The sequence below is a fragment of the Lissotriton vulgaris genome, chromosome 11 (genome assembly GCF_964263255.1).
Source record: "Lissotriton vulgaris chromosome 11, aLisVul1.2, whole genome shotgun sequence".
Classification (NCBI taxonomy): domain Eukaryota; kingdom Metazoa; phylum Chordata; class Amphibia; order Caudata; family Salamandridae; genus Lissotriton; species Lissotriton vulgaris.
The window spans coordinates 198,608,715-198,635,885 of record NC_141699.1 but is presented as its reverse complement, the minus strand read 5'-3'; the positions used below and the strand labels follow the sequence as shown (position 1 = coordinate 198,635,885).

The window sequence follows — 27,171 nt, the reverse complement described above, 5'->3', positions numbered from 1 at the left end:
TGGGTGGGAAGGGTATGGTTGCAACTGAATTTGTTGTTTCTATTGTTTTTCTAAAGGTTGTACTTTGGTTTGCCGGTATCTTTCACCACAGGACAGCTTTATATTACATTATGTTAGCTTTGCGGGATATTTGCAATATGTAATGTCTGACTCACTTCCCCGCCGACACTGCCTGAGACCAAAGCACAGTAGTTACAGGCTCCTCTTCCGGCCCTTACTCTGCTTACCTGGAATGTCCGTGGCTTGGGAGACAAGATAAAGAGGGGTCTTGTGCTGCAGTATCTGAAGCGCTGTGGCCCGGCGGTTGTATTCCTACAAGAGACACACCTGGTGGGGTCTGCAACCCGAGCGATGGACAGATGGGGCTACAAGAAGGTGGCCCATGCTGAGTTCTCCTCAGGCTCAAGAGGGACTGGGATACTTATTAAAAAAAAAATCCCCGTTTGGTGCGACCAGGGCCGATTTGCAGCGTTAACCTGTCAATGGGAAGAAAGGATGTTTAACCTGGTGTCTGTGTATGTACCCCCTGCACTCCATGCGCAAGCTCATACAGCTCTTACGGCATTTCTCCTTGCGCTACCTGCGGCGACACTCCTGATAGGGGGCAACTTTAATGACATCATTGATGGAACCCTAGATAGATCCCCTCCTAGGACGGAACCGCAGGCTGGGCGACGACTTCTTGTTTTAGCGGAGGCCCTGGGTCTCACAGATGGATGGAGGTTCAGGCACCCACTAGAGACGAATTTCACTTTCTACTCCCCAGTACACGCCTGTCAAACGCGCATTGACTATTTCCTGTTGTCTGCAGACGCACTAAAAGGACTGGAGGAGGTCACAGTACGACCGAGAGGTATCTCAGACCATTCCCCAATCCTTTTAACGTACTCCCTTCGCCAGGTGGGTAGAAGACGAATGTTTCCGCTGCACGCCGGGTTCCTTCAGGTAGCCCCTGTAATGGCGGCCCTCACATGCACCACTAAGCAGTACTTCCTGGAAAATCAAGGCTTGGTGGACTCCCCCAGTACGCTCTAGGAAGCCTACAAGACGGTCCTGCGCGGGCAGGCGATGGCCTCGATCACAGGGCACAAGAGAGAACAGAGGGCGACTTTGGATACCCTCGAGATGGAATTATCTACGGCTGTTGCGCACCAGGAGACCCACCCGTCTCCGGGAGCTACACGTACGGTTCGCCTTAAGCAGGCCGAGGTCCTAGCCTTACAGAGAGAGATGGTTAATGCCACGATCCAATCCATCCGACACAGGGTATACGAACTGGGAGATAAGGCCGGGAAAATGCTGGCCTGGCTGGACAAGGAGGATAGGGCGTCCAGAGTCATTGGCCAATTGATGTCCTCCGCCGGCTCCATGGTCTCCGACCCTGCTGGTATAGTTAATATGCTAGCGGATCACTACGAAATAATATATGCCCCCCAGGCGTCTTACACAGTCTCGGAGGCCTATGAGTATATTAAAGATCTTACGATACCAAGGCTATCCTCAGAAGGGTGTGAGAAGTTGGCCTGATATATGATGCTCACTAGTTCTAGTGATCACCTTGTATCAGTCCAAACAACCCTTATGGTGATTGGTTGTAAAGTCAACCTTATAGACCAGCTATCCTAATGGTAGCATGGACAAAGCAGTCTTAGGCTAAACTCTTTTGGCATGTGAAGCCAGCTGTTTTACCACATATAACCCCTTGAATACCAAGTGAAAGGACACCACACAGGTTATTATGAAAATAAACAATATATTTATTAACTAACATACACCTCTGAACTCTTTATGAGATCAGAGGGCTAAGCACAAGACAATCTCTTAGGAAAAATACGTTTAAGTTGCACAAGTTCAGCGCCAAGAAACTAATCAGTGTTAGTGCGCTTAATAAATAATTTAATAACATAACATAACATAACATAACAAATTACAATGGTGCCCTAGGGGCACGACAAACCATATACTAAGTAAGTGGAATGTGAAAGTCGATAAAATGAATGGAGCTGTCCAGAGGCCGTAGGATCGCTGGGACCACGCTACACTAACTCTAGGTAGGTAATAGGAGGCCCACGGAACGCGTGTGCAGAGTGTGAACTCACAGGCGAGATGCGCAACAGTGTCTATGGACAGTACAGATCAAGTAAAAGGTGAGTACGGACAATCCTGACTATGTAAGACAAAAACGACTGTGGAACTGGACACTAGGAGAGCCAAGCTACCCTTGAGCACCGAAATGCTCGTGTTACCTCACCCACAGGCTACGGGTGCATAGGTGCCAAGTCGTGTCGGGTTCCGGCGTTGAAGTCTATGGAGCCTAGAAGAAAAGATGCTGCAGGCGATCAGGAGGAAGATGTCCGGTGTGATCCAAGGGTGGATCAGTGAAGAGGAGAACCTGAAAGCAGAGGGGACGATGTTCAAAGTCACTAGCCAGTGACTGGAGTGGAACCAGGAGTGGAACCAGATGTCGTTGTCGCGATCAGGTGAGGGTGGACGCTTGTCTCTGCAGCCACGTGGACCAGGTGGTGTCTTCGACGACCAGGGTGGAGGCACCAGCTGTCCCACGCAGGCTCTAGCTGTCGGCGGTGTCGGACCCGGATTTAGAGTCAACAGGCCTTGGCAAAGGCAACCCTTGCGGTGAGTGGAAACGGCGTCTGGAGTGGACCAGGAGGGTCCGGGGGGTGCTCCTCTTTTGGAAGCAACCAGACCAGCAGTGAAGATTTCATGGTTCGTCGTCTAGGAGGTCACTAGCCAGCCGGCAAGTTACCAGACAACGCGTCGAGCAGCAAACAGGCAGAAGGGCCCCACGCAGATCTCGTGGATGCTGGAGGGCTGGTCTTCGGTGCAGGAGCTGCTCAGGGTCGGGGCTTCTCAGTCCCCAAAGCACTTGGAGGAGGTTACCTCAGAAGTCGTGCTGGAGCTAAGTGCTTCTTCTTTCAAGATGGCCGGTCCCACGTGTCTCGTCGAAACCACGGATCTCAGCTGTGCCTCAGATGTAGGTAGAGGTCGGAGAGGTCTGGGAATCTGGGTCTCGTCGGGCTCTGAAGTCTGGATCCTTGAGGGAAGACGACAAAGGGAAGCCGCTGGAGGCCGATGGTGCCTGCTTGTGCAGGGTGGACACTCGTTGCCCACAAGGGAGATTTCTTCAGTCTTCTGTGGAGCAGAACGTCGAAGTCCAGAGTTTCTTCTTGTAAAGTTGTTCAGGATAATCTAATTTGGAATGGGACCAGCTCCTACCTTTATCCTGCTAAAGGGGGCTGTACTACGACTAGGTCCCTCCTCTGGGTGGGACCAGGAAGGGGGGTGGTTACACCCCCTATCCTTTGTCCGGTCTTGCGCCAGAGCTGGTGCTGGAGAGCCCCAGGAACTGGTTTAGACCGGTGTATTCACAGGGACACCTTGTGTGCCCCAGGCATGTCTCATTCCTTTCAGCCCTGTCCTACCTAATACACAAAATCCTGTCTGGGGTGGTGCTAGCACCTCCCAAGGCAGGAAACCCTTTTTCCAAGCCTCCCTCGCTGGAAGGACTCCCAGCAGCAGACTTGTGTCTGTGGTGGCAGTATCCATTTTGTGATGCTGAGGCTCGAGTTAACTTTAACCGGGGTTCACAGTTACATACATGTCGTGTCCCTCTAGAAGGGTGGAATGTTACCCCCGTCGCCAGAATTGGCGAGGCAGTAGTATTCCAATTCGTATGACATCTTACTCAACATGTTTTGATAATGCTATACCAAAGTTAGCAATAACCGCGAGGATTATAATGCACTTAAGAGTATATTGTGAGAAGGTGGCCTGATATGCAGTGCTCACTATTCTAGTGATCACTATGTATCAGTCCAACAACCCTTATTGATGATTGGTTGTAAGTCAACCTTATAGACCAGCTATCCTAGTAGCGTGTATACGAGCAGTCTAAGGCTAAAGATTGGAGAGGGCGTGTTAAGCCAGCTGTTATACCACACATATACCCCTTGAACACCAAGTGAAAGGACACCACACAAGTGTTATGAAAATAAACAAGGTATTTATTAAGATTCACAACAGCCCTGTACTCTTTATGAGGACAGGGTACTAAGCACAAAACAAAACTCTTACGAAAATACTTAAGTTAGCACAGTATATACAAATGCCCGAGGGGCACGGCAAACCATATACTCTGAAAGTGGAATGCGAAATTACTAGCAGGTAAGTACAGTACTAATAGGCTTTGGAATCGCTAGATCTTGACTATAGAATCTTCAGATTACTTCTAGGAGACCCAGGGGACTCGGGTGCAGTGGGTGCACTCTCACGCGTGATGCGGGACAAAGTCTATGGTAGCTAGTAAAGACAAAGTTAGTGTTCTCGGGCAAACCCGACCTGGTAGGAGGAAAACGAAAGTGGATTCTGACCCTTGGATAGTGAGGCTATGCTGGGGCACCGAAATGCCGAAGTTACCTAGCCCAGGGGCTGCAGCTGCATAGGTCTCAAAAGACGTCGGGAATCCTCGTAGACGGACCAGGAGCCTGGAAGAAAGAAGTTGCTGGCAGGCGACCAGTGAAGAAAGTTCGATGGATCCAAGCCTGGATCGGAGGAAGATGACACCTGAAAGCAGAGGGGACCAAGTTCGAGACTACTAGCCAGTAGTCAGTGGGCACCAGGAGGGCACCGGATGGTAGCCACCTCGACTAGGTGAGTGGGTGACGCTGTGCTCGCAGATCTCACGGACCAGGAGGCGTTGTCGGCGACCAGGATGGAGGAGCGAGCTGTCCCACGAAGATTGAAGCTGTCGGCGTTGCTGGACCCAGGATTGGGCAAAAAAGCCTTGGCAAATTCAAGCCCACGCGGTGGACTCAAAATGGCGTCTGGAGTGGACCAGGAGGGTCCGGGGTGCCTCTCTTGAAGAAGGAAGCAAGGGCCAGTCTGGAGCAACCAGACCAGCAGCAGTGATGTCGTCGGGCGTCGTTCAGAAGGCCACAAGCCAGCCGGCTAGTAGCCAAACAACGCGGTGAGCAGGCAAAAGCAGAAGGGCCCCACGCAGATCGTGGAGATGCTGGAGGGCTGATCTTCGGTGCTGGAGCTGCTCAGGGTTGGGGCTTCTCGGACCCCAAAGCACTCACCAGTGGAGCACACGGTGGGCTTGTTGCAAAGAAGTCGTGCAGTCTTGGCGATCGTCGGTCCCTCGAGGTCTCGTCGCACTCACAGTTCTCAGCTTTGCTGTAGAGGTGAGTAGAGGTCAGAGGTGCCAGGGAAGCCGGGTCTCGTCGAGCTGGGTCGTCGGATTCGTGAAGAAGGACTTGCAGCAGACCGCAGTGTTCTTAGGATGGTGCCCGCTTGATGCAGGGTGACTACTCCTTAGCCACAAGGGAGAATCTTGAAGAAGGAAATCTTGATGTCTTTCACAGAAAGTCGGGTCTTGATTCCAAAGATGATCTAATTTGAACAGGGGGCCCGCTCCCATTTTTATACTAAAAAAGGGGGCTGACCCGGTGACTAGGTCCTGCCTATGGGTGGGACTAGGAGGGGGGTGGTTACACCCCTCTGCCATGCCGGACTTCCCCAGGCCAGGGGCTGGTGTGCCCTTGGAACTGGTTCAGACCGGCCTATGCGTAGTGAGCACCGGGGTGCCACTCAGCAGTCACCTTCCTGAAAAGCCCTGCCTACCCAGGATACACAAAACCATGTCTGGGATGGTGCTAGCACCGCCCCGGACAGGAAACCCTTTGTCCAAGCCTCCCTCGCTGGAAGGACTCCCAGCAGCAGGAGGTCAGACTCGTGTCTGTGGTGGCAGCATCCATTTTGTGGAGCTGAGGCTTTAGTTAACTTTAACCGGGGTTCACAGTTACATACATGTCGTGTCCCTCTAGAAGGGTGGAATGCTAACCCCGTCGCCAGAATTGGCGAGGGGTTAGTATTCCAATTCGTATGACACCTTACTCGACATGTTTTGATAAAGCAATACCAAAGTTAGCATTTAACCGCGAGGATTATAATGCACTTAAGAGTATATGGTATGCAATATCATGGAACAGCTATTAGGACTTGGTTCCGCAAGCTGCAGACAGGCTCAGCTCATGCCAGAGCACCATCTCACACGATTCCAAGCACTCTGCCTTCAGGATTGTCAAGGCCTGCCATAGGAGTGACTGATAGGAATCTGTGTGTCCATTTTAGGGTTAGGTATAGGTATACTACACCTACAGCAAAGGGTGATTACACGACTTTGCCCCAGCTGTCATGCAGCCAGTTGTGTCAAATTTAGGAGGCCAGACAGGGGTGGCATAATACATGCTGCAGCCCCTGGCAGCCCTGGGTACACCCATGCCCTGAGTTACAGGGTCTGATAGGGTGGCCCAGTACCAATTGGAAATGTACCTAGGGTACATGGAATCCATTTTAAAGAGAGAGCAGTAGGCCTGGGGTCCTGATTGGCAGGGTCCCAGGTCGACTATGTCCAAAACCAGCTAAAACACAGGGCAAAAAGTTGGGGGCAACCATAGTCAGGAGGTACCTTCCTACATATATGGTATAGCGTTATCATGGAAACAGCTAAAGGACTTGGTTCCGAAAGCTGCAGACAGGCTCAGCTCATGCTAGAGCACCATCTCACATAATTCCAAGCACTCTGACTTCAGGATTGATAAGGCCTGCCATAGGAGTGACTGATAGGAGGATATGTGTCCATTTTAGGGTTAGATATAGGGATACTATATCTAAAGCAAAGGGTGATTACACCACCTTGCCCCAGCTGATTGATCAGCCAGTTGTGTCAGATTTGGATGGCCAGCCAGGGGTGGCATAATACATGCTGCAGCCCCTGGTAGGCCCTGGGTACACCTAGGCCCTGGGTACCTAAGTTACACTGTATAGGGACTGATAAGGTGACTCAGTATCCAATTAGATATGTACCTAGAGTACATGGAATCCATTTTACAGAGAGAGCAGTGGGCCTGAGGTCCTGAATAGCAGGGCCCCAGGTCAACTAAGTCGAAAAACCAGCTAAACACCAGGCAAAAAGTTGGGGGCAACCATAGTCAGATATCCACCTTCCTACAAGCGGCACTTCTTTTAGAGGAGGATATTACGATTGAAGAGGTGCAGGCTGCTACCTACGCACTTGCATCTGGCAAGGCACTAGGTCCGAATGGGCTTCCAGTTGAACTCCATAAGAGGACGATGCAATCGACGGCCCCCTTCTTTCTCCGTATGCTATCAGACAGCCTTGAGCGCGGGGAGCTACCGAGGGATCAGCGGCTAGGAACAATAGTTGCAATCCATAAGCCGGTTAAACCAGTTGCGGACTGCGCTTCTTATCGTCCGATATCCCTCATTAATGCTGAGCACAAAATACTAGCTAAACTACTTGCTTTAAGGCTGACTCCCCACCTTGCATCCTTGATTAGCCCGGACCAATCTGGTTTCATGCCTCATCGAAGCACTGCTCTTAATCTCCGTCGGCTTCATGCGGTCATGGCACGCTCGGCACTTATAGAAGAACCGGCACTCATCCTCTCACTGGACGCAACAATGGCGTTCGACACAGTTGAATGGCCATACCGGTTTGCGGTGCTCCAACATATAGGCTTTGGCCCCAAATTCTGTGCCTGGATACGCTTATTATATACCAAACCATTGGCACATGTTGCTGCCAATGGTCACATCTCGCGAGACTTCCCTCTGGGCCATGGCACTAGGCAGGGATGCCCCCTGTCCCCACTGCTTTTTGCATTGCTTTTGGAGCCTCTCGCGATATGGATCAGGTGGGAGCCTTCCATTAAAGGACTCCGCTGGGCTGCCGGGTGGAAGGACCGCATAAGCCTCTATGCGGACGATATACTTTTATACCTCACCTCCCCCAAGAAATCCATTCTCGAGCTATTGAACGTCTGTGACAAATTTGGTAGGGTGTCCGATTATAAGATCAACTGGACTAAGTCCGTCCTCCATATTCTGTCTGGCGCACCTCCCATGCTTCCTCAGAGCTGTCCCCTACATGTCGCGACGGCGCCATTCAAATATCTAGGTGTCTTGATTACCTCAGATCCCGACGAATTTTATGATTTGAACTTTCGACCATTACTTGACAGGTTTAGGCACGATGTTAAGGTGTGGCAGTCTCTACCCCTCACACTCCTGGGAAAGGCGGCACTGTACAAGATGATGGCGCTGACGCGCTTATTGTACTTGCTTGAAAACTCCCCGTTTCTGGTCCCATCGGCTTACTTCAGGGCGATCGCTGCGGCGGTGTCTCACCTGCTATGGGGGGGCGGCCACCCCGAATCGCCTAGGATAAACTGACCAGAGGTTGGTATGATGGGGTGATAGCGCTCCCGAACATCGAACTATACTACGGGGTGGCTCACCTTAAACAGATATATTTCTGGTTACATGCCCCAGAGACTGAGCCGGCGTACTTTGCTGATAGGTACTCTCTTGAAGGTAGGGGTCTACTCCGTAATCTTAAATCCCGCCGCCCTCCGTTGGACCTAGTGGGTCCGACCCACCACACAGTACAGCTATGGTACAAGGCCAATAGACGCCTTAAGTGCAAGAACGTTATCACACAAATGACACCACTGTGGGACTCCTGGCAACTAGGCTTCCTTCAAAACAGTAAGGGGTTCTAGGCTTGGGACTCCATTGGTATATCAGTGATAGGAGACTTATGGAGGAAGGGTGACGTAGTCGACTTCGGTCACCTGCAAGAGCAATATGACATGTCCCTGACGGAGAGATTTAGGTATCTGCAGATCACACATGTGCTGCACTCGGTTATACCGCGGGGCACTGTCCTACAGGAGTCGTCCCCGCTAGAGGACAGACTTCTGACGGACCACATGCCGGATAAGGCCACTTCCTTTACTTACAGGAAACTTAATAATCTCCCGGACGTGATGTCAAAGTTAAAAATGAACTGGACCGAAGAGGTGGGCCCCTTCGATGACTCCGAATGGCAAGAGGCCCTTGCCTCACCCCGTGAAACCGCCATCCACTCCAGGTTGAAACTGGTCCAATTAAAGATACTGCACCGCACTTACTACACCAGGACGACTTTGTATAAAATAGGTAGAGCCATGGACAAGTGCTGCCTTCGTGGCTGTGGGGAGGAGGGAGCATTCTTCCACACCATTTGGGACTGTAGGCACATGACAGCGTACTGGACAGCAGTGATGTGGACTATTTCACAAACAATCAGTATCTCTCTGCTGCCGGAGCCTCGCCGTTGTTTACTCAGCGTGTGGGAGCCTAACGATTTGGATCTTCGTCAGTTGGACTGGGTAACATTGGGCATGATGATAGCGAAACGAAACATTGCTTTGTTGTGGGGATCAACAGTCTCTCCGACCCTCAACAAATGGTGTAAAGATATGGATGAGGCGATGGTAGCAGAGAGGGCTGTTTTCATCCATCGTGGCTGCCCAAGTAAATGGGAGGGAATATGGGGGGCCTGGAACAGGTTCAGAGGTTGTATTTGTGATCCACCACGAACCACTGGGGAGGGCGCGCACTTAGACTGATTGCCTGTGGAATCCTCGCCTAAATGTAGTCATGATGTGATATTTATGTTTTTTTCCCTCAAAGCCTTGGATTAATTATGACTAATATGTAACCGGTGATTTATATGTGTATGATGTAACATGATGGAAATAATTTTAATGAAGATGTCCTGACTGTTTTGTTAAGATGAAAATAAAAATATTTAAAAAAAATAAGTTTTAGTCAAAAAGTGACTAAGGGGTAGAGCTTTCCCGGATCTGCGCTAGCTGGCGCGGAAAAAAGAAGAACTGACGTCAGCGTGCATGGGCGGCGTCTAAGTACTCCGACGACGACGCCGAACGCGGAGCCAGAGACACCGCCTAACGACGCGCAGGGGAATTGCTACGCAAAAATTTCCGGATCCAGTCTGACGCCTGGGGATATTCTAAGGTAAGGAATCTAATACTAACCTGTTTCTTTCAGATATAAGATTATCCCCACTGGTGGCAAAGCATCACATTGGACAGATGAATGCTTCAACTAGGTCAGCATTGTTACACCCTACCCTTCCTTTCCACTGCTTAATACAACCTACTCCACAAAGACATGTTAAAAATATTGTCACCTGCAAAGTAATGGAGCATAGATAAAAAGATGTACGGACCAGCATCAAGACTATAAATATAAGGGTGTTGCTTCATATTAAAAGAATAGCATCATCAAATTGAACCTGTTAACAAAAGTATCTACTAATGACCAAAGTAAACTGCAGTGAACTGCACAAAGAAAGCTGATACTTCAATGCTACACATCACACTACACAGATATCACAAAAAGAGAAAAAAGGGCAGCCTTCAGATTAAAGGGTTAGATAACACGGTATTCCACCGATTTCTTAACAATAAAAGCCTTAATGAACTGAACAAGCCACAAAATATCAAACGTACACTAGATACAGTTACATTACAAACAATTTACCTGCTGTCCTTGTCTGCATAAAGCTCCATGTACAGAGGGTTTATTGTTGGATCAATTACAACCCAGGATCCTCCTCTTAGCTCAGCATGAGGTGGAATGTAAACAAGAACAGGCTGTTTAAACTCTCTCAATCTGTCAACAATGTATGCTCCAAACTTCAGCACTTGATCATACATGTCTGTTAAAAGAGGGCATTTGTTAGAAATTATAATACCTTAACAATTTGTGTGCAACCTACAGAATCATGTTGAAATGTATTCTATTAAATACTTTGAGGACAATTAACTTTGGGGCGGCACTGCCGCAAAAACAACATCTTACTAAATGTTTGAATGAATAAAATTAACAAGCTACTTATGTTCATTAACACTTTTTTCAAGGGAGTAGCCAGAAAACTGAAATACCCCCTACTTTGAACCAAAGCTCTTATGGCACCAACCAAACAAAGCAAGTCATCACAATCCTCCCCAGAAGGGCTCCCTTGTCTCTTCCATCCATGTATCCATCCTTCCATCCACCTGCTAATATCCACAATTTCAACTTTATATTCTGTCTTTCATCTATCATTTAATCTTTCATCTATCATTCAGTCTTTCACCATTCGTCCGTCCACCCATCCATATCCAAACCTATGCATCCATCTCCAAGCCCATCAATCCACACTTTCACTCGTCGATCTCTCCATCCACCCATCCTTTCACTACATCAATCCTTGCACTCCATCCATCCGTCCTCCCTTTCACTCATCCATCCATCCTTTCACTCAGCTATTAAATCATCCATACTTTTACTCATCGTTCGACATAATCACTCATCCATTTACTCTTTCATTTATCCATCCTCACTCATCCATCCATGCTGTCACTCATCTGTCCATCCATCGTCCATTTCCCTCATCCATCTACCCTTTAATCCTTCCATCCTTTCACTCATCCATTCATCTGCTTCTCCATCTACACTTTCACACTGCCATCCATCTGTCCATCCTCCCTTTCACTCATCCCATCCATCAATACATTGACATTCTTTTTCACTCAGCCATCCATCCTTTCACTATCTCATCCATCCACCCTTTCACTAAGCCATCCATCCATTAATCCATCTAACTAACCTCACTTTTTTCACATCCAATCATTCTTTTACTCATCCACCCACCCTTTCACTAATGCATTGATTCTTTCACTCATCCATACTTTCATCCATCCTTTAAGACATTCATCCATCCATCCATTTACCCAATCATCCTTTCACTCACCCATTTACCACATTTTCACTCACAAATTCATCCTCTCAATCCCTCACTCCCCTATGTCTTCCAAGTTGCAGAAAGAAGAGGCCTACCAAGAACTGCACCCCACTGTAACTTCTAAAGTTGAGGGATCACAATGTCCCAGCATCCATCCTTTTTTCCATTCATCCATCCTTTTGTTCATCCATCTATCCACTCTTTCACTTCACCCATCCATCCTTTTACTTGTCCATCCATTCTTTCCGATCATCCATTCTCCCTTTCAGTCATGCATTCACCCTTTCATCCATCCATCCTCCCTTTCATTCATCCATTCTTTTACTTATACATCCACCCACACTTTCATCCATCCATTCGTCCCCTCCCTTTTATTAATCCATGTTCTCACCCTTTCATCCATCCAACCACCCTCCCTTTTATTTGTTCATCCATTCTTTCACGTATACATCCAGCCACACTTTTATCCATCCATCCAACCCCCTTATCACTCATCCATCCCTTCACTCACCCACCATCACATTAATCTTTTCACTCTTTTATTCATCTAGCAACCCTTTCACTCACACACCTATACCTCAGTCATTTCACTCACTCAACAAACCAACAACCCACCCACCCTTTCACATTAATTAGAGCCTTTATCTGCCCAACTACAGACAAAAGAGGTCCATCACAAACTCCATTCCCACTTTAGCAGCTAAAGCAGGGGGTTCACAGTGCTGCTGCTCCAATTGGAAAATGGCCGTCTCTCAAGGGTCATACCAAACTTTTTGCCTTCCTCCTCCTATATTTCTGAACCTTTTTTAATTGGCTTTAGGACTCTGAGCACTTTAACTCTGCTGACCAGTGCTAAACTGCTAGTGCTTCTCCCCTAAAAATGGTAATATTGGTGTATACATGATTGCCATATTTAGTTTACTTCTAACTCTCTTGTAAAGTGGTATACCATATACGCAGGGGCTGTAATCTAAATGTTAGTGGGCCTGCAGCACTGGCTGTGCTGCCTACACAAGGAGCCTTTCAAACCTGTCTGTGGCCTGCCACTGCAATGCCTGTGTGCGCAGTTTGCTGCCACTTTTACTTGGCATTTAATACCACTTGCCAAGCCTTAAATTTCCCTTTCAATACACATAAGTCACTCCTAATGTAGTCCATAGGGCAGGGTGCTGTGTAGGTAAAAGGAAGGACATGTACTCCTAAGGTTTGCATGCCCTGGTAGTGACAAAAACCCAGTTTTATTTTTCACTAATGTGAGGTCTACTCCTCTCATATGTTAGCATTGGGAAATCCTTAAAACACCTTTAAGCTGTAATTACTGATTAGTAAGAAGTAGCTGCATCATGTTTCCTATCTTTGGAATGGTAGCGATAAGTCTTCTTTACTGGTAAAATGGGATTTAACATTACAGTTTTATAAATGCCACTTTTAGAAGGTGGAGACTTATCTAATCTTACTACTCGTTGTGACTTGCAGCCTGTCTCCAATGCACATCTGGGATGGGTGACCGCTACACTTTGTGCATTCCCTCTAGTCAGTCAAAAATAAAGGAAGTGTGAGTGTGAGAGAGAACTCATCTGCATTCATCTACATTCTGATAGCTCTTCCTGGGAAGGAAGAGGGAGCTGACACCTGAATACGCTATGTCCTGTGTCCCACACAAAGGGCTGATCACCCCTCAAAGATAGACTGGCAGACAGGCCTGGGATGAAAGGGGACATGTACACTTTAAGGTCTTGCTTTGAAGTCACCTGCACTTCAAAGGCACATTTGGGTATAAGTACATTACTGGGCCTATGAAGAACTCTGCCAGGAGTAAAGACAGCTCTGCTACAAGGATTGCTACTCTGCTTGATTGACTGTTCTGAAGGAACTCCTTCTTTGCTTTGTTGATCTGCCCTGCTGATCTCTGCCCTGCTGAGTAGTAGGACTGGACCCATCTAACTTTAACCCAGAGTGATTCCAAGGTCTTGCTGGCTTGCCCTTGCTATTAAGTCTCAGGGCCATTAAAAACTTTCTACAACCCTGCTGCTGGACTCTACCATCTGTCAGTCCTCCATTGCCAGAGGTGCTAATCCAGTCCAGGGCCTCAGAAGTAGGTTCTGCAGCAGTTTTTGCTTCAAAATCGAAGCAGGGATGACTTTGAGCTGTTAGGAATCGACAATTTGCCCTTCGACGAAGGAGCCAATCAATGGCATTGCCTTGATGGACTCCACAGCTTGACAAGGATGGACCACACAGTTCGACATCAAAGCAGCACCTACATCGTAAAGGGGTGCGACACCAAAGCCTTTATTGACTGCACGGATCGGTGGTGATTCTTCGCCTCAATCCATGGGAATGATGACGATGCGCTGACTTCTCGCATTGAATCGTCAATGTCTGCCCCATCCTAAGTACTTTGTCAGCAGGACCAGTCGGAGTCTTGAAGCAGGCCTGCCCTCCATTGTGATCAACCTAAACTTTGGATTCACCCTGGTCTACCTCTAGTAACCCCTTAGCGCTAATGACTTCTAAGCACCATTTTTAGCTTATTCTTAAAAAAATCACAACTTTGGTTCTACTTATTGGATTTTTGTCACTTTGGTATTGATCTTCTCATAAAATTATTCTCTAGGGCATGGCCAAGATGGCGGTGTGAGCAGAAGTGTTGCTCTGTCGCTCCCACCGACGGCCCAACACAGCAACGGCTTTTAGCCGTCTTTAGCCTCCGGGAAATCCGGGACCGCGAGAGAGGAGTTAAGTAGAGTGTCCCCCATGCCTTGCCAGGGGCGGGTCCAGGTCTATCCTGACCCAACGGAGCCAGGCTGCCGGCGCAGCAGTGACTACAAAGGTGCGGCGACCATCCGCCATCTTGGGGTGGCCCAGCAAGGACCAGGTGAGCCCAGGGCGGACCGAGGGCACGGTGAGCTTGTCGAGACTCCCAGGCACCAGCGAGTGACCCTCCCGGAGTGGTGACGCACAGCCAGAGAGAGCGGCGGGAGGATCTTGGAGCCGGGTGGCGGCCGCCCATGAGTCAGCGGGGCCATGGAGGAGGAGCACTGGGGCAGGCGGCCAGCACGGAGCTTGTGCTCTAAGGGGGAGAGACAGCATTTATGCCTGAGGCCCCCAGTGTGTTGCAGAGTCCCCCTGCGCAGCTGATTTGCCAGTGGTGAGGCACGACACGGCCCGACATTTTGCAGCGCGGCCCCTTGATACCACGCGGGCCCCGGAGGCCAATTTGAGTTTTCTTGCGGTGGACCGCAGTAGCAGTGGATTAGTCACTCACAACGGTCTGCAAGGAGGTGGATCCTGGGACCTAGACCTAACTGAGAACAGCAGAGAGACTTTGTGGTTCCTCCCCCTTCGGCGGCCATCTTAGTCATTCGCCCCCAGCCGTCCAGAGCGCGGTTGCGCTGAGAGGCATAACATGAGGGGCAGGCTTGAGGCAGACACGCTATTGCGGGGCTGCGTTATCACGTCCATCAGCTGGGGTCATCGCTAGTTCCTGGTCGCAGAGATCTTGCATACTAGTGCACCGGATCACACATCGCGTTGGCGGGGGCATTGCCTTGCCATTTCGGTCATGGGTAAGCCCAAGCAGGGTCAGGAATCATTTGGTCGATATGCTGACTGGGGTCCTCCCGAGGACATAAAGATAGAACCCTCAAAGACTTATTCGCGAAGGCCCAAGCCGATCAACCCACAGGAGACATGGCGACGGGGCCTGACCATGCTGTGCCTTGGGGCGGTGACTGTGGAGAACCGATCACCAAAGCATTCCTGGAGTCCGTCTTCGTCGCGCTGAAGGAAGATCTACAAATCCTTAAGCGAGACCTCACGGCGGAAATCAAAGACGTCCGCAGAGAGATGGACGGCATTGGAGAGAGAGTTGCTGAACTAGAGGAGAAAAGAGATAGGAGGGATACGGAGATGGCAGCACTTCAACAAGAGGTCCATAGAATTCACGATCAACAGGTAGTCCTACAGTCGCACCTCGAGGACCTGGAGAATTGCTCCTGTCGCCACAACGTTCAGATTCGCGGAGTGAAAACCAACGAGGAAGCAGGCAACATCTTTAAGTACACCAGGGAACTCCTCAACCACATTCTGGGTAGACCACTGGACACTGATCTACGCCTGGACAGAGCACAGAGTGGGTCCTCCGCGGGCTGCGACGGGCCTGCCAGGTGATATTCTGGTCTGCGTGCAAGACTTCCAAACCAGATAAGAAATCCCTTAAAAGGCGTGACAATTGCACCCTCTGACCTTCCGAGGTAAGACTCTGGTCCTTTACCAGGACCTGGCAGCCCTCACCTTACAGAAACGGAGAACCTTCAAGTCTATCACAACGTATCTTCGGGAACGAACCATCTCCTACAGCTGGGGTCACCCTTTCCAGCTGGTATTCCACAAGGATGGTAAACTGTTTCAGCTACACTCCCTTTCCGAGGCCTGCCGCTTGCTCGGAATGGACCCTTCGGCGGAGGACAGCGGAGACTACGGTCCTAAGCAAGATGCAAATGATGGAAAACCCCAATGGCGCCAACAAGACCGGCGTCGCATACTGAGAAGACCTCCCACTGCTGAAATTTCACAGGTACAGAAGGCAGCCCTTGAGTTTCTTTCCACAGAACTGGCTAAGTCACAGCCCGGTTGACATTCGCGATCCAGATGGTCCGCTTTGCTAGGTCCATTGTGTGCCTTGGGCTGTTGGCGGGGTGGGTACACCTTTGTCTACAACGTTCCCCTCATGTTAACTTTCTTCCGACCATCAAGAGATGTTGGACTACAAGTTAATTTTTCCCATTTTTTTTGTTCAATTCTTCATTTTGCGAAAAGACGCTTATTTGGCATCTGGTTGGGGTTATAATTCTTGGGGGGTATTTGGGGTCCCTTGTCCACCTTTCTTAATCCACTATACACTCTTGTTCAGGTAGTGCCTCTTCGCACAACAGCTGTCATGCACTCGCTGCGCAAGGGATTCTGGATCCCGTCTAAGGCTATTTGTCCTCTCCTGACTGTATGCCCCTTCTACACTTAAGATACTCACCCTGAACGTGCAGGGTCTTAACAACCCCTTTAAACGTAAAGTGGTCCTGTCCAGTTTGGAAAACTCTGGAGCGGATATTTGCCTACACCAGGAAACGCACTTACTACCTTAGGACTGCCATCGCCTCAAATCTCTCAGGTTTGCGATGCAGCTTTTTTCCTCTGGCCCCACTAAAACAGCTGGAGTGGTTATTTTGGATGCACAGAAGTTTAGTGGAGAAGCCCTCCACAAAGAATCTGAAATAAGAGGGCGACTTCTTACTTACCGCTTTGCCCTAGGAGGTCTCACCTTCACTATTGGCTCAGTATACGGACCCAACGAAGGTCCAGAGAAATTTTTACACACCACACTTACTGAGGCAACGGCCACAATGGATCCTCCTGGGGGGTGACTTAAACATAATTTTTGATAACACTGCAGATAGATCTTGCCAGCGTACTATCCAGACAGGCGCTTTATCCGGGCAGGCCTGGATTCGAGTGCGTAAACTAGACCTTAATGACCTTTGGAGCTGTTCTCACCCCCACAGCCGTGAATTTTCCTACTACTACTATGCTCACAAAACATATGCTAGATTGGAATACCTACTGGCATCCACACCTCTACAGGCGTTGATTATGACTGTAGAGATAGGGGTTGCCGCTTACTGGCCCAGAAATTAAGAGAGACTCGCCAAAAGCAGGGTGTAAGGAAGATCCAACGCGATGACGGTAGGCAGGCCATCACAGACTTCGAAATTGCGGAGGCGTTTCGGGATTTCTATGCCCGCCTCTATACCAGCTCCCCTCTCGCTTTCGAGGACGGTGCCGCCTATCTTGCCCAAGACGGTTTATTCACCCTGACGAAGGCTCAGGCAGACCACTTGGATCGCGACATAAGGGTAGACGGGGTCATAGCGGCCATTTTGCGGCTTAAACTCGCTAAGGCTCCGGGACCCGGAGGGTTTTCCGCCATATTTTATACAACGTTTTGCTCCTTTCTGGCTCCAGTACTCATCAAGCTTTTTAACTCGTTCGCTGAACCGGGCGTGATCCCAGCGGAGATGCTCGAGGCCTCCATAGTGGTCATCCCGAAACCGGGAAAAGACAGGACGGCATGTGGGGTGTATCGCCCCATCTCACCCCTAAACACTGATCTTAAATTATACACTGGGATACTGGCGGCTCGTCTCTTGCCATATATGCCCGAGCTCATTGACCCAGACCAAGCCGGGTTTATCCCCCAACGGCAGACGAGTGACAACACAAAACGGGTTTTAAACCTCAATGAGAAGGCCGCTAGGACTCAAGGAGAATATATGCTGCTCGCCATCAACGCCGAAAAGGCCTTCGATCAGGTCCACTGGCCCTACCTAGAGCAGGTTCTTGCCCGAATGGGACTGGGGGAGAAATTTCTGTAGTTATCCTCAACTGCTATAAATTCCCAATGGCTACAGTGCGGGTCAACTGCCATACTTCATCCCGGTTTCCAATAGAGAGAGGCACGCGTCAAGGTTGCAGAGTAGACAAAGAAGGGGGTTCCCCGTGGGTAGCTTTAGGATATGGGCAGGTAGTAGGGGGGAAAAACCAATTTAAATAGAAAAGGAGAGTACCCTGCCTTAGGATATACAGGCCCTAGCTAAGGGGTCCAACAGATATATATGAAGGGGTGATTAACCTAGGGGTTGACACTACACATGACAATCACATGGTCAAATCAAATAGACTATACAGTTCATGTTGGAAAATATATATTTTATATTGTTTTCTGATAACGGGGATATTAAACATTTTTTTAAAGAAATATTTTTTTTGTATCATAAGTACATATAAGTCATAAATAAGACAAACCTAGATATAAGGACAACAACATCAAGAAAGTTCGTCCTACCTAGTAACGGCCACACTTTACACACACAGTATCATTCACTTCACTCCCTACTCACTCTTTCTCATCTAGTACCATACACCATTCATTCTACCATTCATTCTTCTAATCCTTGCGAGTACAGCACATAGGTGGTTAATGTGTTGTATAAATCGGGGTGTTAGTCCAGGTGGATGGTTTAGGCTACGGGTCCTGATGTAGTAAGGACAATAACCGTATTCCTGGAGACATACGCCGACGCGCGTTTCGGTGACAGGCCAGTTAGGCCGCACCTTCGTCAGGGCAAGGGGCAGTATACTGGGACGGGCACAGGGATAAAACACTGCAAGATAGAGAGCAAAACAAAATTCATTTTACTTTTATGTATATACATGTACTATTCAAAACACAGTTCTGTGCTAGCAACAAATATTCATCATCATTAATGGGCCACTGCATATTTCAGACATTTAAAAAAAGGCTTCTAATATTTCAGCAAACTATTTTGTCCATCTGATAAACATTGGAGCAGTGCTCCTACACTTGACCGTTGATCGCTATGCAATGTCAAACCCTCTAGAGACACTCCCTAAGATAGATACCCTAGTACGTGGAATCTAGAAGGCATCATGATAGCCTCAACTGTATGGACCATAGAGCACATTTCACATAATAGACAATCTTCACTTGCATTCAACTATATATGCTTCTTTTTATCATACACGTTCAGACAGTTCATGGTCTCTCTCAGCACTCCTCTCTTTTGTACACGCATGATCCTATAGTACAGATCAAGGACTGGGTCCTGGGGCGGCAGATAGTTCAGCTAATCATAATATGGTCAGTATAGATCCCAGCTAAGGGCTAAACAGTCATTTATAACCATATACTCAGCTGGTTAGTTATTCCTGGGCCTTTCAACTCAATATTTTACCTGGTTGCGCATTAAGCTCTGTTATTTAAGTATATCAGGCATCAGATGGCGTCATTAGAATACAGGGGCGCCGATGCTGCTGGTATTTCAAAGGCCAGACTTCAGGCTAATTCAAATCCTGTAAGGGGGACAGATAAACATCCTCTTATATCAAACTGCTGAGGTACCTCTAAAAGGGTCAGATTTCAATTGTTAGTCCATACCACTAATATTCTCTGAGCTTATTAAGATGTTATTGATGTCTTCAGGTATTCATATCTACAATCCTCTTATTTTTTAGGGAGGTTGAGACTACTAGATAGGATCTGGCTAGAAGGTATTAATATTTTGCCAACAGAGCCTAATATAGCGCTGTCAGTGTTTGAAATACCTACCAGTATAGGTCGGCACCTTCGCGTTGTGCTTTTATTCCCCCTTCATGTTTTGGCGGTCATCTAGGTTCTAAATAATGGTTGGCAACAATAGAGCCTATCAAAGAAAGCGTAGCTAGATCAATATTGCATCATGGCCAATTTTCGTTGATTATTATCACTGTAAGGCGATAGCACGTTTCAGGGTAGTTCCTTAAAACCTCACATCGCTACACCCCGGCGCTGCTGATGTTATCAATACATACCGGGGATGCTGGCTCGTAGGGGTGAGTTTTTCTTTCCAATGTTCAGGGGGCGCAGAAGTGCACAATTGTATTGGGCGTCTGACGAGCCTAAGGATGGAGACAGCAGTTGAAGAGAGCTAATAAACTCAACCCTTACAGCTTCATATTTCGCGTTTTTTCCTTATTTACCTTTCATAGATTGAGTAGCCGTTCCTAGACGGGGGTTCCAATAGTGCTTTGCTATGTCAATTCTTTCCATAAATAGCGGGTGGATGCGATGCCATCTTAATGTGCAGGGCTGCCTCTGTGGGGGGCTGGCTGATGCAACGCCTGGGAGTAGGGAAAGTAGAGGATATTATAAAAGGGGTAACCTCGAGCAAGTTTCCTAGTTTTAAAAGCACTCGTTTTTACGCGCTTACCTTTGTCCCACGGGCTGTTTTCGTCAAGCTGGGATTCCGCTGACCAGGTCTGTCGGGCCCTGCACATTAAGATGGCATCGCATCCACCCGCTATTTATGGAAAGAATTGACATAGCAAAGCACTATTGGAACCCCCGTCTAGGAACGGCTACTCAATCTATGAAAGGTAAATAAGGAAAAAACGCGAAATATGAAGCTGTAAGGGTTGAGTTTATTAGCTCTCTTCAACTGCCGTCTCCATCCTTAGGCTCGTCAGACGCCCAATACAATTGTGCACTTCTGCGCCCCCTGAACATTGGAAAGAAAAACTCACCCCTACGAGCCAGCATCCCCGGTATGTATTGATAACATCAGCAGCGCCGGGGTGTAGCGATGTGAGGTTTTAAGGAACTACCCTGAAACGCGCTATCGCCTTACAGTGATAATAATCAACGAAAATTGGCCATGATGCAATATTGATCTAGCTACGCTTTCTTTGATAGGCTCTATTGTTGCCAACCATTATTTAGAACCTAGATGACCGCCAAAACATGAAGGGGGAATAAAAGCACAACGCGAAGGTGCCGACCTATACTGGTAGGTATTTCAAACACTGACAGCGCTATATTAGGCTCTGTTGGCAAAATATTAATACCTTCTAGCCAGATCCTATCTAGTAGTCTCGACCTCCCTAAAAAATAAGAGGATTGTAGATATGAATACCTGAAGACATCAATAACATCTTAATAAGCTCAGAGAATATTAGTGGTATGGACTAACAATTGAAATCTGACCCTTTTAGAGGTACCTCAGCAGTTTGATATAAGAGGATGTTTATCTGTCCCCCTTACAGGATTTGAATTAGCCTGAAGTCTGGCCTTTGAAATACCAGCAGCATCGGCGCCCCTGTATTCTAAGGACGCCATCTGATGCCTGATATACTTAAATAACAGAGCTTAATGCGCAACCAGGTAAAATATTGAGTTGAAAGGCCCAGGAATAACTAACCAGCTGAGTATATGGTTATAAATGACTGTTTAGCCCTTAGCTGGGATCTATACTGACCATATTATGATTAGCTGAACTATCTGCCGCCCCAGGACCCAGTCCTTGATCTGTACTATAGGATCATGCGTGTACAAAAGAGAGGAGTGCTGAGAGAGACCATGAACTGTCTGAACGTGTATGATAAAAAGAAGCATATATAGTTGAATGCAAGTGAAGATTGTCTATTATGTGAAATGTGCTCTATGGTCCATACAGTTAAGGCTATCATGATGCCTTCTAGATTCCACGTACTAGGGTATCTATCTTAGGGAGTGTCTCTAGAGGGTTTGACATTGCATAGCGATCAACGGTCAAGTGTAGGAGCACTGCTCCAATGTTTATCAGATGGACAAAATAGTTTGCTGAAATATTAGAAGCCTTTTTTTAAATGTCTGAAATATGCAGTGGCCCATTAATGATGATGAATATTTGTTGCTAGCACAGAACTGTGTTTTGAATAGTACATGTATATACATAAAAGTAAAATGAATTTTGTTTTGCTCTCTATCTTGCAGTGTTTTATCCCTGTGCCCGTCCCAGTATACTGCCCCTTGCCCTGACGAAGGTGCGGCCTAACTGGCCTGTCACCGAAACGCGCGTCGGCGTATGTCTCCAGGAATACGGTTATTGTCCTTACTACATCAGGACCCGTAGCCTAAACCATCCACCTGGACTAACACCCCGATTTATACAACACATTAACCACCTATGTGCTGTACTCGCAAGGATTAGAAGAATGAAGGTAGAATGAATGGTGTATGGTACTAGATGAGAAAGAGTGAGTAGGGAGTGAAGTGAATGATACTGTGTGTGTAAAGTGTGGCCGTTACTAGGTAGGACGAACTTTCTTGATGTTGTTGTCCTTATATCTAGGTTTGTCTTATTTATGACTTATATGTACTTATGATACAAAAAAAATATTTCTTTAAAAATTTTTTTAATATCCCCGTTATCAGAAAACAATATAAAATATATATTTTCCAACATGAACTGTATAGTCTATTTGATTTGACCATGTGATTGCCATGTGTAGTGTCAACCCCTAGGTTAATCACCCCTTCATATATATCTGTTGGACCCCTTAGCTAGGGCCTGTATATCCTAAGGCAGGGTACTCTCCTTTTCTATTTAAACGCGTCAAGGTTGCCCCTTGTCGCCGCTCCTTTTTGCTTTTTGTATGGAGCCCCTGGCCCACTGCCTCCGCACACAACCTGAGATCACAGGGATTCGGTTCGGGGGCTACACCCACACGGTCAGCTTGTATACTGACGACGTCCTGATCTCTCTCTCGAACCCCATGTGACGCACTACCGGCATGCCTCGCAGAGATGGATGCATTTGTGTTGGCATCGGGATTCAGGGTTAACATAGACAAATCAATTGCTCTTGACCTTTCCCTCCTGCCTTCCACTCGCCCCTGTCTCCAGAACCATCACCCCATCCAGTGAGCGACTGATGCGATCACATACCTGGGGATTCAGCTGACTACGTCCCTGGCAGGTACAGTGCATACCAACTACACCAGACTGCGGCAGAAGATACGTATAGAATTGAGCCAATGGAAGCACTTCCCGCTCTCCTGGCCTGGTAAATTAGTGGCGATCAAGATGACAATCCTGCCCCAGATTCTATACCTATTCCATACCTTACCACTCCTACCTCCAGTGGGTTGGATTAAACATACCCAATCTGAGCTTGCCCGGAATGTATGGAACGGCCACAAACAGACGATGAAACAAGCGTTGACGATGCTCCCTCCGGAGCCAGGGGGACTCAGTATTCCTTAGCTCCTTCTTTATTTACAGGCAACTCAGTTACGCCATCTAGTCGAGTGGAGTCGCCTGGAGTCGGAAAAACACTGGCTATTCCAGGATCAGGCATTAGCTGCTAAACCAAGGCATGGAGTTCCCTTCACACACAGGCAAAACAGGCCGCCTAATCTCTATGAGTCCTGTATCACCGAGTCTTGCTGGAAATGGGGGATCAACCAAACCTTAAAAACAATCTCACCACCTTCCCCTCACCGCTTACCCCGTTGTTTGAGAACCCCGATTTCCAAACGGGTATGAACGCTACGGTCGCTGCCCAATGGAGGTCCTCAGGCTGTCGCTCGGCAGGCCACCTATTTAATCTGGACAGAGTTATTCCGTTTCACCAGCTTAAAGTAGACTATGGACTCCCTGAGTCTTAGAGACTCTGGTACTCTCAGATTCGTCATAGGGTTCTGCACTCCTAGATGAAGTCTTTTGAAAAATGGCTTGTAACGCGTACCTCCGACAAGAAGCTTACTTCGGACCTCTATAAAATGCTCCTAGCCTGGAATACTCATATGTACAGCGCTAGCTTCGCGAGGTGGGAAAGGGACCTGGGCAGAACACTCACACACAAAGGATGGGAAGGGGTGTATTACAGAGCCCGTCACTCGGCCAACCACATGGGATTGACGGAAACCCTCACTAAACTCGTCACTTATTGGTACTATACCCCGAAAGACTTCACTCTATAGGCCCCTCTCAGGACGTTTCCTGATGACGAGGGTGCGGGGAGGTTGGTACGTTGGTACATCTGCTTTGGGACTGCAGGCACATCCAGGAATATTGGACTCGAATCCTTGACGAGGTAGACACACACTTGGACACGCAAATTCCACGCCTCCCGGCTTATGTTCTTTTGGGCCTCCCAAATCCAGTGACCTTCTCACTCAAATCCCACCGGGCCGGCTTATGGCAATAATGTCGGGTTCGGCGGTGCAAAACGTCCTACTACATTGGCGCACCTCCCAGATCCCCACCTTGATAGGTTGGCTGCATTGGCTATGGTATGTCCTAGAGATGACGCTGACTATGGCCGGAAAGGGCTCCTCATTTGCAGAGCTGTGGTGTCCCCTTTTGACCCTTCTCTCCTCCGAGTTTATGGAAGTCACTTGCCCAAGGTATCTGCACCTTTTACGGATTTCTGATCCCAATGAGACAGAGGGGGCGAGGGGGGTGATACCTGAGCTTCAACACGAGATGTTAATGCTGAACACTTTTCTTTCTTTGGTGGACAAGGGAAGGGGTGGGGGGAGGGGTGGACTTGCTACCCACACATTGTGAGTTTTTTTTTCCTTTTTGCAAATTCCTAGCCTTTTTTGTATCTGTCTGCAGATGATGCTTGTAGTACGTCTTCTGAGGGCCGTGTCTCAGCCTGACATTGTGGAATGTATTGCTTGTTGGAAAATGCGATAAAAGATTTAAACCATAAAATTATTCTTTATTTTTCTAAACCTAAATGGAGTATTTTTGTGGTGTTTTCATTGTGTTACTACTGTCTGTGTGTTGCACAAATACTTTACACATTGCCTCTTTAGATGACTGCTCTGTGCCAAGCTACCAGAGGGTGAGCACAGGTTATATATTTTAGTGTGTATCTAGCTTATCCTGGCTAGAGTGGTGGTTCCTGCTTGGACAGGGTACATACCTCTGCCAACTAGAGACCCAATTTCTAACACTAACTGCAGATTTTCCATCTAGTTAACTTCTCCAGGCGGCAAACTAAATCTGGAAACCTTGTATTGTGATTTCCTCACAAGTCGATAGGAGGTGTCATGCAGCTCTGTCAGATTTGTCCATCCCTAGATGTGAAGTTGGAGCCACTATATCAATACCACCTTGCCGTGATGACATCAGATTCTTTCTGATATCTGTGTGCAACGTTGAGGGTACAGGCCATAGAAATCAGAATGCAAGTGTGCAAGTTTCTAGATTGGGAGTTTATTAAAGGACTACATGAATACATTCCACAGAACAGGGAAGAAGGTTGGACGCTGTGGAATCTGCAGTTATATATGGTTTCAACCAGAAAAGGCATTACCTAAGGTAAGTAACTTATTCTTCTTATACAGACTTCTAAGTGTAGATTCCTCACCTTAAGCAGTACCTCCCCAGGTGATGGGTCTGTAGAATGTCTTGGAGGAAGACCTTCAGCATGAAACATATCAGTCGTAACTCCAGTAAGTTGATGAAGAGGCCAGTTCCCGTCGGAGACTACAGTCCTCTGATCTCCACCTCTCTCAGATGATCTCCATGTCTCAGCAATGAAGCATTCATTACAACCAATAGCTCTGGTTGTGCATATGGAGAGGGGTCTGCCACTTGTCCAATTGAGTCTGAGTAGCCACTACTGTAAATCCTATGCAGACTACTTCGCCGCATGGATGGCTTCCGACAGGTCTGCCTGGTGCTGAGCCCACTAAGATTTCAGATCCTACTGCAAAGCCTGCATGTGCCAACTGGTGTGATCCACGAGCAGGATTCAGGAGGCCAAGAGGCCCAAAAGCCTCAGAGCTGCTCTCACAGAGACCCAGGTCAAAGGTTGAAATGTTGGGATCACTTCCCGATTGTCCTGCACTCTCGGATGGGGAAGAAAGGCTTGCAAGAGCACCATATCCTGTATGCCTCTACCTTGAAATGACTGGGAGGCTAGTTGCTTATGAGGCATGTACGGACGCTGTCTCTGCTGATATCCCTTGCAAATAGTTGAAAGGGGCAGGGTTGATGTAAAGCTTGACGAACAGATGGAGCTAAAAGCAGAGAGGAAGCAGTGGCCCTGTTCTCTTTAACTCTTTTTAGAGATGAGTCTGCCCTTACTTCAAACAGCATATGTGAGGAAATTTGGTTTACTATATGGTGTAGTTGTGAGACTTTACTGTGTAATAAATCCGCAAATTCGATCTAGTCAGGCTAGTTTGTCAAACCTTAGCTCAACCCTGGGTAGATGTGGCTTGAAGCAGTAAAGCCTAAACAAAATAACTAGTGTAAAGGATTAATCCGCAGCAAAACAATTGAATAAGAAAGAAACACAACCCTTGAGAAGTTTGACACCAAATTATAAAGTTAGTCTGCATTTTTACACATATGTAGACACCAAAATTAACAAGATCCACTGGATGGTTCCAGAGATAAAAATACATGAATAAACAGTGAATCACAACTTTTCAATCAACCACAAACAAGCACTGGCAAATTCAACCTAGAAACCTTTACAAGAAATTTTGCATCCAAATTAAATGAGCTACTTCGGGTGACATACTCTGACTGGACGCAGGTCAGAGGAACCAACCAAGTCCAACAGGACAGTTAGGTGAACAAGAAAGCAGTCAGGTTCCAGCGTCAATGGCATCTTGCCATAGATTCCAATGGAGTGGTCCTTATGCACATGTTACTACTTGTGTAACGATATATCTGTAAGAGACATTAGTTAGTGATAGATTCCTTATCTTAGAATATCCCCAGGCGTCAGACTGGATCCGGAAACTTTTACGTAGCAGTACCCTTGCGCGTCGGTAGGCGTCGTCTGCGGCTCCGCGTCCGTCGTCGTGGGCGCCGTGATGACGTCGTCGGAGTACTTAGACGCCACCTCCGCGTGCTGACGTCAGTTCTTAGACACAGCTTTTCTGCGCCAGAAACGCAGAGCTATGCCAAAAACCAACACTGGTGCCTTGAAACTAGGGCCCTGAAAGGGGATGACCTTAACCCTAGATATCGGTTCGCAGAACGGGGAGGATGGGTGGGTCGGTAAGGAATCTATCACTAACTAATGTCTCTTACAGATATATCGTTACACAAGTAGTAACTTGTGCATCTGAAAGAGACACGTTAGTGA

The 27,171-nt window shown here is 47.8% G+C and overlaps 1 protein-coding gene across 2 annotated transcripts in view; it reads right to left on the bottom strand.

The window, feature by feature from the left end:
- ACACB (acetyl-CoA carboxylase beta) overlaps positions 1–27,171 on the bottom strand; it is a 1,895,698-nt gene that overhangs the window by 319,792 nt on the left and 1,548,735 nt on the right. For both annotated transcript variants that reach the window (XM_086943101.1, XM_086943102.1), the window contains one exon: positions 10,432–10,609. In XM_086943101.1, the coding sequence (XP_086799227.1) occupies positions 10,432–10,609 (178 nt within the window). The remainder of the gene's footprint in view (positions 1–10,431; positions 10,610–27,171) is intronic.